General features: G+C 35.0%; 1 protein-coding gene across 3 annotated transcripts; it reads right to left on the reverse strand.

The window, feature by feature from the left end:
• Positions 1 to 2195: 2195 nt before the first annotated feature.
• LOC117289120 (ADP-ribosylation factor-like protein 2-binding protein) lies at positions 2196 to 12347 on the reverse strand. Of its 3 annotated transcripts, none has more exons than XM_033770095.1 (7): positions 12183 to 12347; positions 9402 to 9468; positions 8981 to 9042; positions 7938 to 8044; positions 7259 to 7344; positions 5795 to 5888; positions 2196 to 3186 (listed from the first exon to the last, which is right to left on the reverse strand). In XM_033770095.1, the coding sequence occupies exons 2-7, from the start codon at positions 9434 to 9436 to the stop codon at positions 3022 to 3024; spliced, it is 549 nt and encodes a 182-aa protein (XP_033625986.1). In that variant the 5' UTR covers positions 9437 to 9468; positions 12183 to 12347; the 3' UTR covers positions 2196 to 3021. The 3 variants fall into 3 exon arrangements, with proteins under 3 accessions (XP_033625986.1, XP_033625984.1, XP_033625985.1); XM_033770093.1 differs by lacking the exon at positions 12183 to 12347 and adding an exon at positions 10950 to 11002; XM_033770094.1 differs by lacking the exon at positions 12183 to 12347 and adding an exon at positions 10950 to 10972 and having other exon boundaries at positions 9402 to 9465.
• Between the last annotated feature and the right edge of the window lie 5146 nt (positions 12348 to 17493).

Raw genomic sequence — 17493 nt, forward strand, 5'->3', positions numbered from 1 at the left:
GGGATAAAAGAATCTGGCACCTGTCAAGTGTTTACAAATTATTGATATCAATCTAAATGTCACACCAGGTGTTGGTAAAAGCAGTTCCCTTATCCATGTGTTCCTGTTCAAAACAAAGTACATCATAAGGTTGATTTTAAAGGCACTGAACAGGTTTGGTAATTACTCAAAATAATTGTTAGCATAAAAATCTTACTTGGTAATGAACAATCAAGAGCTGTTGATTGTATAAAACATTGTGAGAAATGGCTCCCTCTGAAGTAACGTAGTTTTTGAGAAAGAAGTAATTTTCCACAAATTTGATTTCGAGACATCAGAATTAGATTTTAAGGTCCCGAAATCAAGCATCTGAAAGCAAACAACTTTGTGTGACACGGGTGGTTTTTTCCATAATTATCTTGGAACTTCCACAGGTTTGTTATTTTGTGCATAATATGTTGAGATACACCAAGTGAGAAGACTGCCCTTTGACAATTACCAAAGGTGTCCAGTGCCTTTAAGTGTTTACAAATGATTGGTATCACCTATACTGTGCCACCAGGTGTGGGTAAAAGCCCTTGTTCATGTGTTGCTGAACAGTGTAACAAAAAGTACATCACAAGGTTGATCATAACTACGTGCTTGAAGGGCATGACATTATGAAGTTTGGACTGCAGTTTATTTTGTTTGATCTTAACTACCTGGGCGCAATTCCATAAAAACTTGCTAAACACAGACAAATATTGCTGAACAGAAATGGGTTACCAGCCAACATTACATTAAGTTTACATTGTTGTGATTGGTGTCCCACTAAATTTTTGCTTAGCAAAGAACTTTTTCAAGAAGTAGTTTCTGCTTAACAGCTTTAAGATATGTTAACCCTGTAGAGCATCACATTATGAAGTGTGTACTGTAGTTTATTTGGTCTCGCATATGTTCAACCTTCCTCTTTGGTTATTCATAATTCTGATTAAGGGAGTTGGGTATTTTTTGTAACACAAAACATAATTTACATTTAACTTTACTCAGTTTGAAGATAATTATGGTAGAAAGCTTGCCTTAAAATATTACTTGCTGAGGTGCTTCAGTTTTTGAGAAATAAGTAAAAGAAATGAAAAGAAAAAAAAATTGTCTCAGTGAGACGAAAATTATTTTAGCATGTGAAAACGTATTAACCAGTTATAGTAAAACACCATAACCGGTTTATACGTTTTTTGAGACTAAAATAATTTTTGTGACATTGCTTTACTCATTTCTCAAAAACTACAGCACCTCAGCAAGTAATATTTCAAGGGAAGCTTTCTCCTATCATTATCTTCAAACTTTTAAAGTGTAATGTTAATCTTTGAACATTGTGTTTTGTGTTACAAAAATTACCCAGCCCTTTTAAACGTATAAAGAGAATGAACGTCACAATGAAGAGTTTGTATTTTACACTAACCATCAGGTGGGTTAAACTATTTTTATGACATCTGACCATAAATTGATAGATGTTCAGAGGATGTTTGCTTTTTGGTATGAAACTTTGTACAATTTATTAAAACATGAATGCTAGAAAACAAAGATATTAAATATCTTCTTTATGCTAGAAACAAACGATATCAAATTATCTGCTTTATGGTGTGTCACACAAAAAAACAGTATTTAGATTTAGTATGAATATTCGTTTTCCTTCTTTGCATGTTTTTGCATAATCCCCTTTGTATATGATGTGAATGTAACAGTCTGGCCTATGTGTTTTTTGTTTCGCCATCTTTGAAGATGCAACACTACATGAATTAATAGAACATGGCTTTTTTAAAGTACAGACATTGATCAATATCGGAAATTACACAGACGGAGTACAAAGAATACAATTTCATGTTCAAAAACAGAATGTCAAACGATTATTACTGTAAATTAAGTAGAACTACACAAATCTCCAAGTGAAGACCGATTTATTACAAAAGCATTTAAAAATTATTTACAATTACACGTCAGTTTTAACTTCCAATAGAACAGGGAAATAAAACAAAAACATCTCATAAGAACTATCTTAGGAATTCTTAACTTGAACTAGACAAATGCAGAAATTACTTGAAACTTGAAGAAGAAAAAAAACACACGAATGAGATAGAAAGTGTAAATCTATGTTTTGGTACAGAAAGATTGTGACCAAAATTACATCTTAAATCACCAGCAGTCCATTTTGAATGTCTTCATTTACAATGAACTGACCAAAGCCTTCCAGCCTTATCTGATGATACAGCATAAACAAAATGATTAATCATTGACTTTAAATGTCGATCAAATGCCAAACCCAATTAGCAATTTGACCAAGAAAACTCAAAACTGCAAATATCTACAACTGTCTATAAAACATGTACAAGAGCCTAGATAAATGGGGTACTTGTGGTTGGTGAGACAATAGTGGTATACCAGGGGTTAGAGTCGATGCTGACAAAAAAGTTTGAAACTGGGTTCCAGATCTTAGGAGGTATTATTGAAATGACAGCATTTCCACCTTTTGATAGACCCTGGAGGTATAGATTCCAAAGAGCTTTTGAAAACAGTATTTTCAGTGCTAGAGTTGTAGATCAAATAGACTGACTGATTTTGTTTGGAGAAAATACAGCAGTTTTAGTGTATCCGGCGGCAGACTTTAAAAAGTTCAGATAACGGTCTGAACTTTCTCCTCATCCCTGGAATTTGTACAGTCTGGAGAATGACACAATGCATGCCATTTGTATTGGTCTGTTAGGACAGTATACGTTAAACAGAAACTGATGGTTGATGACACAGTACCGAGTGTATTGGCTTTCTAGCCATCACAAATTGAAGGCACATCTGTAATGGAATTCTTGGTTTCTATTGATCTCTGAAATATGAAAATGGTTGACGCTACTGATGAGAAATGTCTACTGGAACTCATCAAGTTAAATTGACTCCTCAATCTATTGAAATTGTCGTAAACTTAGACACAATAATTCTGTCGAAGAAATCAAGATGTCACAAAATATGAACTCAGCACCTGCTAAAGGTAGAATTGATAATTGCTTCCTGCTATTTCTGTGGCGTTGACGGTTGTTGCGAAGTCCCTGGGGTTTGCATTGTAGATTGCGTCGTCGTCGAACCTGGCATTGTGGACTTTGTTTCTGTCGATTCCTCTACTGCAAATGGAGTCACAATGAATCCTGAACTTAGATCTACTGTTCTTCCTTCTTTGTCCTGTAAAAGCACAGACGGAAAATTTGTCAAAATAAATTGTTTTATTGGCGACAGGGAATTGTGCAACTAACAAATTGCTACATAAAAGCGCAAACACATTGAAATTTAAGCTGCAAATGGAGTCACTATGAATCGTTAACTTAAATCTACTGTTCTTCCTTCTTTGTCCTGTGAAAGCACAGACGGAAAATTGTGAGAATAAGTTGTGTTAATGGCGACAGGGAATACAGCAGTTGTAATTATGCAACTAACAAATTACTACACGCAACAGGGATGTGATAATAGGCAGTTGAAAAAAACCTTGAACTGTGGTGAGTGCAAAGCGTGAAAGTTTGCGAGCGCAAAAGCTTTTAAGTGCGAGGCCGGCTTACATACATTTATATAATTGGTTTAAAAAGCCCTACTCCGCAACCTGGGGGAGTCCTTTATGGCTTTATCATCATGTTTTCATGAACTTGATCTGAATTTATTTTTTTAATAACAAACAATTATTTTATTTTATTTATTTATTTATTCATTTATTTATTAATTTTATTTATAAAAAAAAAATGGAGAAAAAAAATCTGGTTAAAAACAGAAATCATATCCCTGATACAAGTACATTTGCATTGAAATTCAAGAGCATACAGACACGTATGGTTAGCTCTTGTGAACTTTTGACCCCCTACTCAGATTGCTCATATTAAGCTACGAGGCGCACACACATAACAGAAGCTTTATTTCCTGACTGTATATCATATATCAACTTCCCTCGGGCTTTAAAGCTGTCTAAATCTTGTGTTTTAAATATCCCATGAGATGGACGCTTATTTTACGAGCGTTAGGGATCAAGAGAGGGGGAGGGGTTAAATTTGGGGACAATTCTCTTATCAAACTGATTCCTGGTTCTTAACAATTGAATTGACATAACACATGCATCATTTCCATCTCATTGCACAGCATGAGTGATTAATGACATTTATATCTTTAAATCTCCAGCCCTTAATAGGTGTAAAAACTATCACTAATATACAGTTCAACTTTGCAGCATTAGGCCAAATAAAATAAAAAAAATGTTTAGTGCCTTTCTTTTTGCAAAAAGAAAGGTCTTTTGGTTTTTTTTACTTACAAACTGACCCCCCCCCCCCGACAGATTTAAAAAAAAAAAAAACCTGTCCAAGATCGAATATTTTAAAAAGGGAAAAAAAACAGAAAAGGAGACAGTCCTCTAAAAAGAGAGCAGGCGGGGATCCTAACCATATTTTTTATTTTGCCTTATGTCAGGTGCGCAGATGAAATCTAAAACTCTGCGTAATAATAACCATGGTCTATGACCGTCTATGACCAGTTCAAATTTACAGACACTTCATGTTAAATTTTCCAGGTCACGTCTAGACACGCGATCCTGCCTCTCTGAACAGGGGTTTAAGCCCAGATGACCTACATATATATCCCACGGCAGGAAAAACATGTGTTCAATAAAATCTCAATTTCTCGACCTACATTTATCTTTCGTTACTGCATCTATCCTTCTACACTTTCTGTGACTGCATTTATTGTTAAAGGAACATCATTACAGAATTGGTTGTTGCTATTCAAAAAAGTTGCTGGCACCAGTGTAAGCACTTTATGTAATCCACCATACATAAAAACTGACAAACCTGTAGAACCTGTTGTCGGCCATCCAGGTCACGAAAAAAATCTGATAAAACATTTTGCATGACATATTTTGCCAAAAAAAGGAAAAACAAAAACGGTGAGCGATAAACTCAAAGGGGAAATTAGTTTTGTTTTTTTATTTCTCATCAAATATGACATTTCAGACAAATATTTCAAGGGATGTTTTCAACTATCATTATCATTAGACTGTGTAAGCTTTATGTAAATCTGTGATCTTAGACAAGTTTTTTTTCTTACCAATTCTGTAATGTTCCTTTAAGACTTTTAGATTTGGACAAATCCAGCCTTTCATACTTTGAGCAAATTCAATTATACTTTTAGCTCAAGGCAGTTTTTCACAGACAAACACCTTCTGGTTGACCTCGTTTTTAATTCAAATCAAACAAAGCATCAAAAACACACAATGCAACAAACTTAACATTGAAATGAATCCAGGGCTCTGATTTCTAATTAGATTTCCAATTATTTCTATGGCAATTCGTTTATTTTTTATTTTTAGAAAGGTTTTTTGTTTTTAGTGTATGTAAACTCTTTCAGTGTCCGCTTTTGTTTGTTGCTTTGGTTCTGAAAGCTTTTTTAGGTGTTTCAAAATTCATTCTGTATAATTTTCTTTTTTTAAATCAGTCTTATTGTGACATTGATTTCGTGCCGGCGCTCTACCAACTGAGCTATCTCGCCCTATGCTGGCGGTCTCCCTGTTTTGTTATAGCACCACGTAATGGTTTACAAGGTGCCGTGGCACAATATGCTGCCAATCAATTACCGGGACGAGCCCCTTCTCTTTTCGATAAGTGGACTGGATTCTTTTACATCCATTAAATAAACAAATGCAACAACCATCAGGTACTTACACCACAACACTTCGCTCCGATGGAGGTCTATATATAAAATCACACAATATTTATTGGATAATAAGTCCAAGTATTGAATGTCGGTAATGAATACTCACTGCTCTGAAATCTAAAAACATCTCTTTAAAGGTCACAAAGTCTGTGAATGTCAGAAGAATCTCAAAGATCTCTCCGTCTAGGTTCTTTCTCTTCCTGAAATAGTCCAAATAAAAAACAGTTTTACAAATTAGATTTTTTGTTTTTACTGAACAAGTAATCGTATCAGTTCATCACCCTGTTTAACCCTCCTTAGCACAGTTTCATAAGCCTTTTTGAGGTATGGCGGACGTGATTGGAGTGTACTGTTTGTTTGGGTGTATACACACAAATTTACCGAAACCTTAAAGTGTTGTAGCATTGTGTCTGCCATATCTCAAAAAGGATTATTGAGCTGCGATTGAGATGTTTTTAAAAGCACAAAAAGTAGCTAAGCACAACAAAACTATGCTTACTACATATATGCTTTGTGACTGGTATCCACAGCCCTATTTCATAAGGCTGTTTAGCAGTAAATACTGTTTAAGACACATTTCTCTGCTAAGCACAAAATTAGTGGGGCACCAGTCGCAACAGTGTAAACTTAATGGAATGTTGGCTGGTAATCTGTTTTTGCTAAGCAATATATACCTTTGCTGAGCAGGTTTTTGTGCTTACAGGCTTTATGAAATTGGGACCTGCTCATTTCTGCTTAGCGGACAATTGGTAAGCAATAATTTCTGCTTAAGCAGCTCTATGAAATTGGGCCATGGGCAGAAGTTAGCACTATTGACTATATCAGTGTGCTTTGTATGTACAACCTTTGTCACCAACCAAGCAAGGTCACTTCGTAATCCACCTACCCTCAGGCCTAGTATGCTGCAATGTAGGGTGGTAGTAGATAGGGGTCAAATGTGACAAAGTCAATGACTACTAGATCCTGGGGAGGGGGGGGGGGGGTATGTGGACAAAGTGTAAAGAAAACCAGGATCTGGGAATTAAAACAGGTAAATAACAATTAAGAAATCATGAGTGTGCAATGTGGGTTACCATGAAGACATTATTTTAGCGTGCAAAATGGATTTACAAGACTCTCCTTAAAAAACATTGCTCTAAGATTTTCACTTTTTTCTCAAAAACTTGATGACTTATGAAGCTGAAAATTCTATTACTCTCCATTCACAGTGAGTAGGGATTAATGTCATGGCCAAAAACTTGATCTACAAAAGGTATCAAACCCTTTTAAACTGCGCCCCACAACATGATTCTTTAGAAAAGGGAATAATGGAACAACAATAGAAAATCCCTATAACTCTGTGTGCAAAAGTGTATACGAATTGCTGTAAGCGTAAGCAGGGCCCAATAACGGTGTTCTGCTGAGCAGAAATGAGCAGGATACCAGTCACAAATTGTACTTGTGACATTGTAGTTTAGCTGGTAACCTTATTACGAGAAGCTTAGCTACTTTTTTGTGCTTAAGCAGCTTCATGAAATTTGGACAAGGACCATTGCATGAGACAATACTAGAGATGTAGGTTTTAACTTACTGCAGTTGTTTCGAGAACTCCTCCATATCAAATCCAGGTAGTCTTGCTGCCAGTTGATCCTCAATGTATTTCTCTATCAAATTATTCTGGTGGGTGGAAACAATACATTGATTCAACTTGAAACTTAAAGTTCATATGTTTTTTAAAGGCACTGGGCAAATTTTGTTTATTGGTTTGTTTGTTTGTTTGTTTGTTTGTTTGTTTGATTGTTTGTTTGTTTGTTTGGTTTAAAGACACTGGACACCTTTGGTAATTGTCAAAGACCAGTATTCTCACTTGGTGTATCCCAACATATGCATAAAATAACAAACCTGTGAAAATTTAGACCCAGTTGATCATCAAAGTTGCAAGAGAATAATGAACGAAAAACACCCTTGTTGCAAAAATTTGTGTTCTTTCAGATGCCTAATAAAAGGCTTAAGGCCTGAAGTCTTTTATTATACGAGTGAGAAATTACCTCTTTCTCAAAAACTTCAGAAGGCACTGTTTCTCACAATTTTGTTCTTTGTAAGGGGATACAAGAAGAAAACAGTTTACGATAAAAACAACTCGGGGAAGCTGAAAGTAGGAATGGAAATTCCTTCCAAAAACATTCCACATTCTGGGATAGAGGGAAACACTATCACTTGATACTTATAAATTAAAAAATAGAATTAGCTGTTGCAAACTTAGTACTTACATATTCTTTGAATACAGCTGTATAGATGAACTTATTCTCCTCCGTGTCCTCAAAATGAAGATAATTATCCTCCATGAATTTATTTTGCAGACTTTGGAAACCATCCTCTGTTGAACAGATTATAACATTCATGTCAAGGTCGTCCATCCGCTAAGAAATAACTTTCTTTATTTAGTCTAAGGAATCATTTCAGAGAGGCCGCTACTTTCATTTACCATATAAAGGCAAATCAAACAGTAGACCGAACGAGAGATAAAATTTGCCAAATTTTATCTCTCGTTACGGGCCTTGACCAGACTTGTGAGACTTAGGCCAAGTAAAAAAAATAAACATGTTAAGCGTCCGGGTTTCTCAAAAAAAGGAAGGAGGAGGGGGCTTTTTTAAAATTTATTTTATATTTCAAGATGGCCGCTGTTCTTTTTAAAATGTCAAATATCCATTGTTTTTTCTATTGCTCAAACACACAGTACATAAATGAAACATTTTGGACGAGACATTCTGACAAAACATTCAGATTGTTTTAGCTGAGATCGTTTAAAATAACCCTTTTTTCATAAAAAAAATAGAAGAAGAAAAAAAGGAAGTGGCCTCTAAAAAGGAAGCGGGCAGGGACGCTAAACAAGTTTCTTTTTTTACTCAGCCTTATCAAGGTACTTCTTACCACATTCTAGGCAATGAATAGTACAGATTTTAAACAAATACAGTCAGTGTCATATGTATCTTTCAATGGTTGGTAGTGGTCTCAATCTGTTTAGTGGTCAAATGAAGTTGAAACACAAACTCAAAAAAAAATAAGTTAACACATTTAAATTTGTGTTATTAATATCGGAAAATAGAAATACGAGCATTATACACAAGAAGGTAACTCAATGGGTAAATTGAGAAGACATGTTTCTACAGCATAGCACTGTTTTTACTGGAAAATGTATGTCATTCTAGTATTAAGGGGGTGCCAACTCTAATAAGAATCTACTCTTTGCTCCCTAGCTAGAAAAAAAAAAGGAAGCAAAGAAAATCATTTTTTTTTTCGGCTTAATACTTACCCATGATAATGTCCTCTATATGGCCGATGACTGTGTCAAACTTTGTATCTGCTATACTGGAACTGAAAGTATTCAATGCATTAAAGAAAATCATTGCCTTTTATAATTTGTCAATTAATAAGGATCTATAAACGATGCAATCTCAAAATTCAAAGTAAGGATTGAATCATTAAAAATCAAATAGCTTTTATATGCAGAAATGAATATTGTCAAATCAATTTGCAAAAAGGATTCTTTGGGACATCAAAAAAAAAAAAAAAAAAAGTAAAGCTTGTCTGTATTATACACTTCCTGTTTAACAAACAAGTCATTTGTACATAGCTATACAATTAAATATCTTGGAGTAATGTTGTTGGACAGTTGTTTTATATTAGGGGCATGAAATTCGAGATCAATAATAATAGTATATTTTATAACATACTGTGATTTGGCAAGCTCTTCTTCTTGGAAATCCATTGGTTCTATCAAGTCACTTGCATCACCTCCTGCTAAGAAAGATAAAACACAACAATCTTAGGTAATGCTTCAAGCTACTTCCAATAAGTAATTTGCTTCTCGAAGCAACAAAAAATATCCCACTCCTTCATGACAGACTTCCCTAATAACTTCAACAGAAACATACTAAAGGCCGAGTCACATTGCAGCGATAATGAAAACGATGACGATCACGACAAAGAGAATGCATTCTTCTGGTTGAATTGCTTTGGAACACGTAGAATACGCACACGCTCATTCAACCAATGGAATGCATTCTCTTTGAGTCATTATCGATCTCGTTCTCGTTACCGCTGCAGTGGGACCGGGCCTATAAAAGTGTATGTCAAAGCTGAAAGACTTTATCAACAATAATACGGGACGATTTAAAAAGAGTACTATCGTAAGTAATTTTTATTGTAATCCAGAAAGACGAACTTTGGTGATAGGGGTGATTTTAATTGTGGCGATGATATAAAAACAACTCATCCAAAACAAAGGAAATGTTTCTCTGGCGAGTTGACGCTGGTATGAACGTTACTTCAAAGCTATCTCTAAAGACTATTCAGTCTTTATTACTTATCTTGAATAATTCTAATAGATTAATAAGATTAATAAACATGGGGCTGTATGCTAGGTTGTTAATGTTGTTAATGTTGTAGAAATTGCCAATCCTTGGTACATCACATGTATACTACTATTAGTAGTATTTTTTTTATATATAAATGACAAGCAAGGGAAGGGAAGGGAAGAGTAAAGCTCAACAATACACAAATAATGTTTAAATTAATTTAGTTAGAACATAAACTGAATATTGAATGGTTTAATGAATTTGTTTATTAATTAAAAACAGCAAGTACATCATGCGAACACAACAATGTCAACAGGAGGAGGTAAATGGGGTCCTTGAATTGAAAAGTTGAACATGTCTTTTAACGAGTTGGAATAGGCCTAGCGATTTTTTTATTATTTTTTTAAATACAAGTAACAATTCAAACAAGTTATTAAATAAATAATATTAAACATTTTTGTTATTATTAACAAAATAATTCAAATTCAAGAATCAAACAAATTGATTTTTACATTTATTTTAATTTTTTATATTTTTTATTAGGCCTAACACCGTTTAAATTGAAGACAAAACCGAAGACCTTTTCAATGTTTAAACCAGCATTGCATGCCTGATGAGCTACCAGTTAAATAAGAAAGAAAACTACAAATTCTGTAGACTGGATTACGCTGTATATACAAAAGGTCGAGTTAGTCTACAGCACATTTTGTGCGGTTTGTGTACATTGATAATTTCGGTCGAGTTGACCAAAACGAACAGAGACGTCAAGCGGACCGTTTTCTTCTCCTATGTTTACACCCATTTTATAGACCGACGGTCTTTTGCCAAGATCAATAATTTGCAAGGAGTATGTCGTGTTTTAAATCGTCCATATTTGAGTTTAACGCATTTAAACAGCGCATTATTGACTTGTTGGAATCTTACCTGAATTAACAGCCGCCATTTTGAACACAGCAACGAGCTTAGAATTATATATGCACAACGACTGTTTTATGTTCGATTTGAATGGAACAAACCGCTGTTGCGATGCGGTCTGTGTTTGAGAAGGGGGGGGGGGGGTATCACGAGTTTGTATTGTATCGGGAATTGCTGTCTTTTCGTTTTGTTTAAAAAACAAATGTTTCCTTAGTCTTAAACCTTGATCGTGGATAAACACTTTTAGTCATACTTTAAATCAGAAAGTTTACTTTTATTAGTAGAATTTTCATATGGCAATGAAATGCTCTTGTGACCTGATTTTGATAATATAAATAACATATTTGCGGCTCGTACGCACCAATTATGTCACCTGTTTTCCCAGCATAAAACTTGTAAAGTATGAGTCAAGTTAATAAGTTAATCCCCATGAAAGATCCTAAATGATCAGGGCATTGACCTTTTTGCTTTTTTTTTTCCTAAAAAAAAGGGACTTTAGAATTTGACCTTCACGATTCATAAAGCATCGTGGAAATGCAGGTGTAAATGAATACACTTTATACGTTGTCATGGTTGTTTTACAAATTGAAAGCCTGTGTTTTGTGACTGGAAAGTAAGTAATGACATCATACGGTCGTTGTGTTGTGTGTGCAGTCGTCCGTGGTCAACATGCAATACTTACTGGTTACTATAAATGGCACAACACTAGAAGTATAGCATTTATTGTGCGTGTATTATGCATAGGAATTCTTATGCATGCACCTTTGGTTTTGTTGGTCAATCTTTCGCAAACGATTCTCAGCATGAGGGAAGTCTAGTTCCCAGAGACCAGTATGGCAATTTTATCGTATTGTCAGCCGGTAACTGAACATGTATAATACATTGGGAATGTACCGGTAATTTCTTGACATGTGGATTTGCATGTTGTGCAATGGACAATTAATTTGGGATGCAGCCAACTGCACGTAGCCGGGCTGAATACTTTTGTTGACATTGATTACATCCGTCTTCTGGCTAAGGTCCGGTTGTGTAGTAGGTCAGAGGGTATAGTGTACAATTTGTACAATGCAATGTACGTAAGAAGATAGCCCGTTGCTTACACTTACAGGTGAATTGTGCATGGTGGTACACTAACCGTGTATACTGTTATCGGCAATTAAGCACTGCACAGTATCTGATAAATAATATAGCAGTTTGTGACCAGGACAACTTGATAAAATGAGACAACTATGAAATGATAACCTTGGTTTTGTAAAGAGGGGAGGCAACTGCAGAATGTCGCCGGACCAGCTCAAGTACTTCTCTGTCAAACTTGAAGTTCCGGCATCCGACCCAAATAGATTCACCCAGTCAGTGGACCATTTCTCTATTGATGACAATGCCACTGTGGTGGGGATACACTGAAGATACAGGTAAATAAATGTTTGATAATTAATTGTATTTTACTCGACAGGTGTTCTTTCACTTTTTCATTTGTGATTTTTCTTGAGTTCTTGTGGAACTTATAATTAAATTGAATAAACAAAATCGTAAATCTTGTTTTAACTGTAAATTTTTTACTTCTCCCGTGGGGTGGGTGGGCTTGCTTGGTCATTGATGGGGGCGGGGCAGCTCGAATTTTTATAACTAGGCCCCAATTGTGTATGGTTTGGGGTTATTTTTTATTATTTTTGATTTTATATTACGGTTCCAATTAATGATGACTTTGTTTTTGTTGCGGTTTGTATTGTTTTTATGATTTGCCCTAATGTGATAGCCCCCTCTTCATTCATTGTAGTTACATTTTCCACACTACAATAACATTTAGGGTGATCACACTCAAAACAAGGCCCCCCCCCCCCGGAAAAAAAAAAATAAATAAATAAATAAACAAACAAAAATGTCTTAATTATTCTGTTGGTAAAAATTGCTAGTTGTGTGCATAGGTCTACCTGCGATCACATGGTTTTTTGTGGGCGTTTGTTGCCATAGCAATTTGCCGTTTTTATTGTTTCATTAATAATGGTTAAACAAATAAATATTCACAACAATAAAATATCAATATGTAATAATAATTTCCTCAGACTAATTGATGAGACCTTGCACGACGCCGAACACACCTCCTTTTTATGCATCTACCATTTCCGCCCATTTTTAAGTTAATTAAATTCCCTCTAGATGTGTAGATGTTGACTGCCAATGGATTATAGTGGGCATGCCACGCTCGTTTCTAAAAGTACAGGTACCTTTAAAGTGGTTCTAAGAACTGCTAAATTTACTGTTGAAAATCAAACTTTAAATTTTTGGGGGCAAACTTATTTGCAGAATATGACATAGGCCTACAAGTGTTAAAGTTGCATTGTTAATCAGATAGGCACATGACCTGCTATTAATATAAGCTAATCAGATACAGAAAGATCACATAACCATACTAAGTTAGTCATATTATAGCTCTATGAGTTAGTTTAGTTTATTGCATGCACACAAAAGCATCAAAATACATCGTGGTGCCAAAGGGACAGTCTGAACAGGCATCAACAACAACAACAACATCAACAACAACAACAACAACAACAACAACAACAACAACAACAACGAAAAAACAGCTGTAGAAAAATGGAACTATATGTATTAAAAATTGTGGGAGGACAAATTACTTAAAAAACATACAATTTAAAAGACGATATTGGCTATGTATTGCACGAGACATTCTATATCTGATTTACATTGTAGCATATACAACTTTCTCTGATTTTTTTTAGCTTATTTAATATTGGACATAATTATGCTAGAATGTAAATCACATGCTATAGCGTTACAAAAAATATATACTAAAATCAGATGTACAATGAAACATCAATGATTGAATTAAATCAAAACAATCACCTTTATTGAACTTATAAAAAAGATTATTTGATTAACTAAAACGCAAGGCTGTCGACCCAGTGCCCTCGTTTATCGAATTATAGAATAATAGAATGTGTCTACTATTCGTGTTCGTCTTCAGGTTTGATCGTGTGGATGTCTAATTTGTCTATTAGCATTTGCTCAAGATGTATTGAGATTGAGTCATACGATCTTATTTACTGAATACACAAACCAAACATTGAGACCTTTATCCATTAGACACGAATCACATTAGATGATGTTTACGTTTGGTCATTACTCAAAACAAATATTAACTTAACAACTGGCTTAGTAACGAGCATTGGAGAGCTGTTGATAGTATAAAACATTGTGGGAAAGGACTCCCTCTGAAGTAACATAGTTTTTGAGAAAGAGGTAATTTCTCAATAACATTTTGAAAGACCTCTAGCTAGAAGTCTTATATTCCTATCTGAAAGCATACAAATTCGTCCAACAAGGGTGTTTTTTTCGTGTTTTTTCTTTCATCATTTTCTCACAACTGCGATGACCAATTGATGCCAAATTGTCACAGGCTTGTTATGTTATGCTTATAATTATGATGGGATACACCAAGTGTGAACACTGGTCTTTGACAATTACCAAAGGTGTACAGTGCCTTTAAATACCCCAATAACTTCTGGAACGAATCTCAATTGATGGTCATGGACATGATTGGCTGGACACGTTTTGGTAAATGTCAATGACCATTATTCGCATTTGGTGTATCCCCATATTTGCATAAAAATACGAACCTGCGACATTTTTGACTCAATTATTGGTCACCGAAGTTGCATGAGAATAACTAAAGAAAAAACCACCATAAATGCATTGCATAATACAATGCTTCTGGCCTGAAGTTTATTGATGGAGAAACTTACCTCTTTCTCAAGAACTACGTTACTTCAGAGGGAGGCGTTTCTCACAATGTCTTATACTATCAACATCCATTGCTCGTCACCAAGTAAATTTGTATGCCAACAATTATTTTTATAAAGTGTCCAGTACCCCCCTTTTTTTTTTAAATGAATTACAATATTTTGTGAAGCTCTTTGTCACATTGATCGATTGCGTTCAAGAATAATTATCACTGACAAATGTTTCTTATTTATAATTACAAAGAGGATTAATTAACGTCGGTAAAGGTGAAGTTTTCCATTGCAAGGTTGACCCCACACTTTCACATCTTGATAACGACAGCTTAAGCTGCTTCAGGGCCGACTGGGGATGATTAAATTCTACATCGGGACTGAGGGTACCATCAAGTATTATAATAAGATGGGAGCAATGTGTAGTGTGAAACAGTAATATCAGCACGTAGGCCTACCTACGTTCACATCGAGTAGTTGTACTCTATATGCGTTGGCTCAGCATGTATCCATTATCCATGCAACATACATATTATTTCATGGCCGCCAAACCATCGGATTTTCAGCTCAATTTCATAGTAATGTTTGTTATAGATTACCATTGAGTTCTATGATCTTCTGAAAAGTGTTTTTTAATGTATTTTCATATAGAGGACCAAATGAGTTTTTTTAGTTGTTCATGTGATCCTCAACAATTCTCCAGGTTCCTATGTCTTTTATGTTTCTTGTATTTAACTCAAGCCATCTCCGGGAGGACGTCTATCATGATGATGATGATGATGTATTTAACTTACTGTTTTATCAACTTGCTGTATTTTAAAGAACCCTGTGGAGATTGTCCAATAAATAAACAATTAAAAAACAAACGAACAAACAAACGAACAAACAAACAAACAAACAAACAAACAAACAGACAGACAGACAAACAAACAAACAAACAAACAAACAAACAAACAAACACAACAGCAGACAGACTAACAGAAAAAAACAAACAAACAAACACACAAACAAACAAACAGACAGACAGACAGACAGACAGACAGACAGGCAAACACCCCAACACCCCCAACAAACAAACTATATTTTCTCTGGTTGAAATGATTTTGAATATAAATGATTTCATTTCTATTTATCGATTTTTGATTGAATGGAAATAAGTGTCTGTCACTTTAACAAATATTTGTTGTGTAGGTGGATATAGGTTAAGACAGTCTATAAACAACATTGCAGTTTGAAGGTTGCGTGTCCCATGACACTATTTTAGGTGTCACTTAAAAAAAACTTGCCGTGAAGGTGGATATAGGTTAAGTCTATAATAAACAACATTGCAATTTTGAGATGTTTCCCTTTAAAAATACTATTTTGTGGGTGTCTTGTCACTTTAAAAAACACTTTCTGTGAAGGAGGATATATAGGTTAAGTCTATATACAACATTAAATTTTGAAGGTTACGTGTCCTATATAAACACTATAGTTAGACGTAATCAATCTATTATTATGTTGATATACACCATACCAAATACATTGACCATGTGTTTGGTTCTACCACAGAGCAAGGGATCACACTGATACTATTAATAGACCTGCGTGGTATTAAAAGCCGTCATAACACCGTCACGCGCTGTTGATCGGCATTTTAAAAATAGTGCAACGACTTAGTAAGCAAGTTTAGCATTATAAGGAAGATTGTTTCATTTTGTTAAATATAGATCAATCAATCATAACGTAATAAGAAACGTTTATAATGGTCAAGAATTGTTTTAATTTGATCAAAAAACTGGTTAAAAAGTGGTATTTGACAGAGGATGCACACATACGCACTCGGGAAAATGTAAAAACCACTCGGGAAAATGTAAAAATCCGTCCGTCTTAATGTACTCACTTGGTCGGGAAGACGTCTCCAACCAAGGCTTGTGGCTTCTGATAAAAGCGCATATCCGTCACTCACGGACGCTCAATGCGCTTTAACATGCAAGGTATGTGGGACTACGTTTGAATTATGAGATCTACTCCTTTTGCATGCGTGGTACCATGATGATTTACAAGGTGCTGTGGCGCAACGTACTGCCAATCAAACCAGGAACACCGGGGCGAACCCCCTCTTGTCGATAGGCGCACTCACTGCACTGGGTTATTTTACGTGCGTTACACAACACACGAGACCAACGCCTTTACGTCCCATCCGTAGGACGAAATGCCCCGATCACTTTTCAACGAAGATCGGCGCCCTCGCTAGGTCCTGTTCACTTGCAATAAAAGATTTACATTGCTAAATTTCAACTGGACACGTCTAAAAAATAAAATTGTTATCACCTAATACAGAGAGCTGGATTGGCATCTAAACTAAATGTGTATGAGATTTATATGATGGTATTATTCAAATTAAGTAGGTCCTACCCCATTAATGTTTGTAATCCCTTCCAGCTCATGCAAATCATCATGTGTAATATGAACTACTCTGAATAATCATCACAATGCTTACTAGATGGCGCTCGAAGTTTAATAAAGCCATTATACACTTTTGAAACAGAAAAAAATAATAAAAGTTCTCAGATTTACAAATAACTTTACAGTGTTTACAGAAGGTCATGGTGAAAGACTTCTCTTGAAATATTATTCCATATAATGCTTTACTTTTTGAGAAAACATTAAAACATTTATCAATTCTCGACAGCGAGAGTTACGGAAAATACTGTTTACCAAAAGTGTCCATTGTCTTTAATATAGGCAGGAATTATTAAAAGAAGGATGCATAACCCAGCATGCAAAACAATGTACATTTTTTTTGTAAACCACTTAAA

Source organism: Asterias rubens, chromosome 4, assembly GCF_902459465.1.
Source record: "Asterias rubens chromosome 4, eAstRub1.3, whole genome shotgun sequence".
Taxonomy (NCBI): Eukaryota; Metazoa; Echinodermata; class Asteroidea; order Forcipulatida; family Asteriidae; genus Asterias; species Asterias rubens.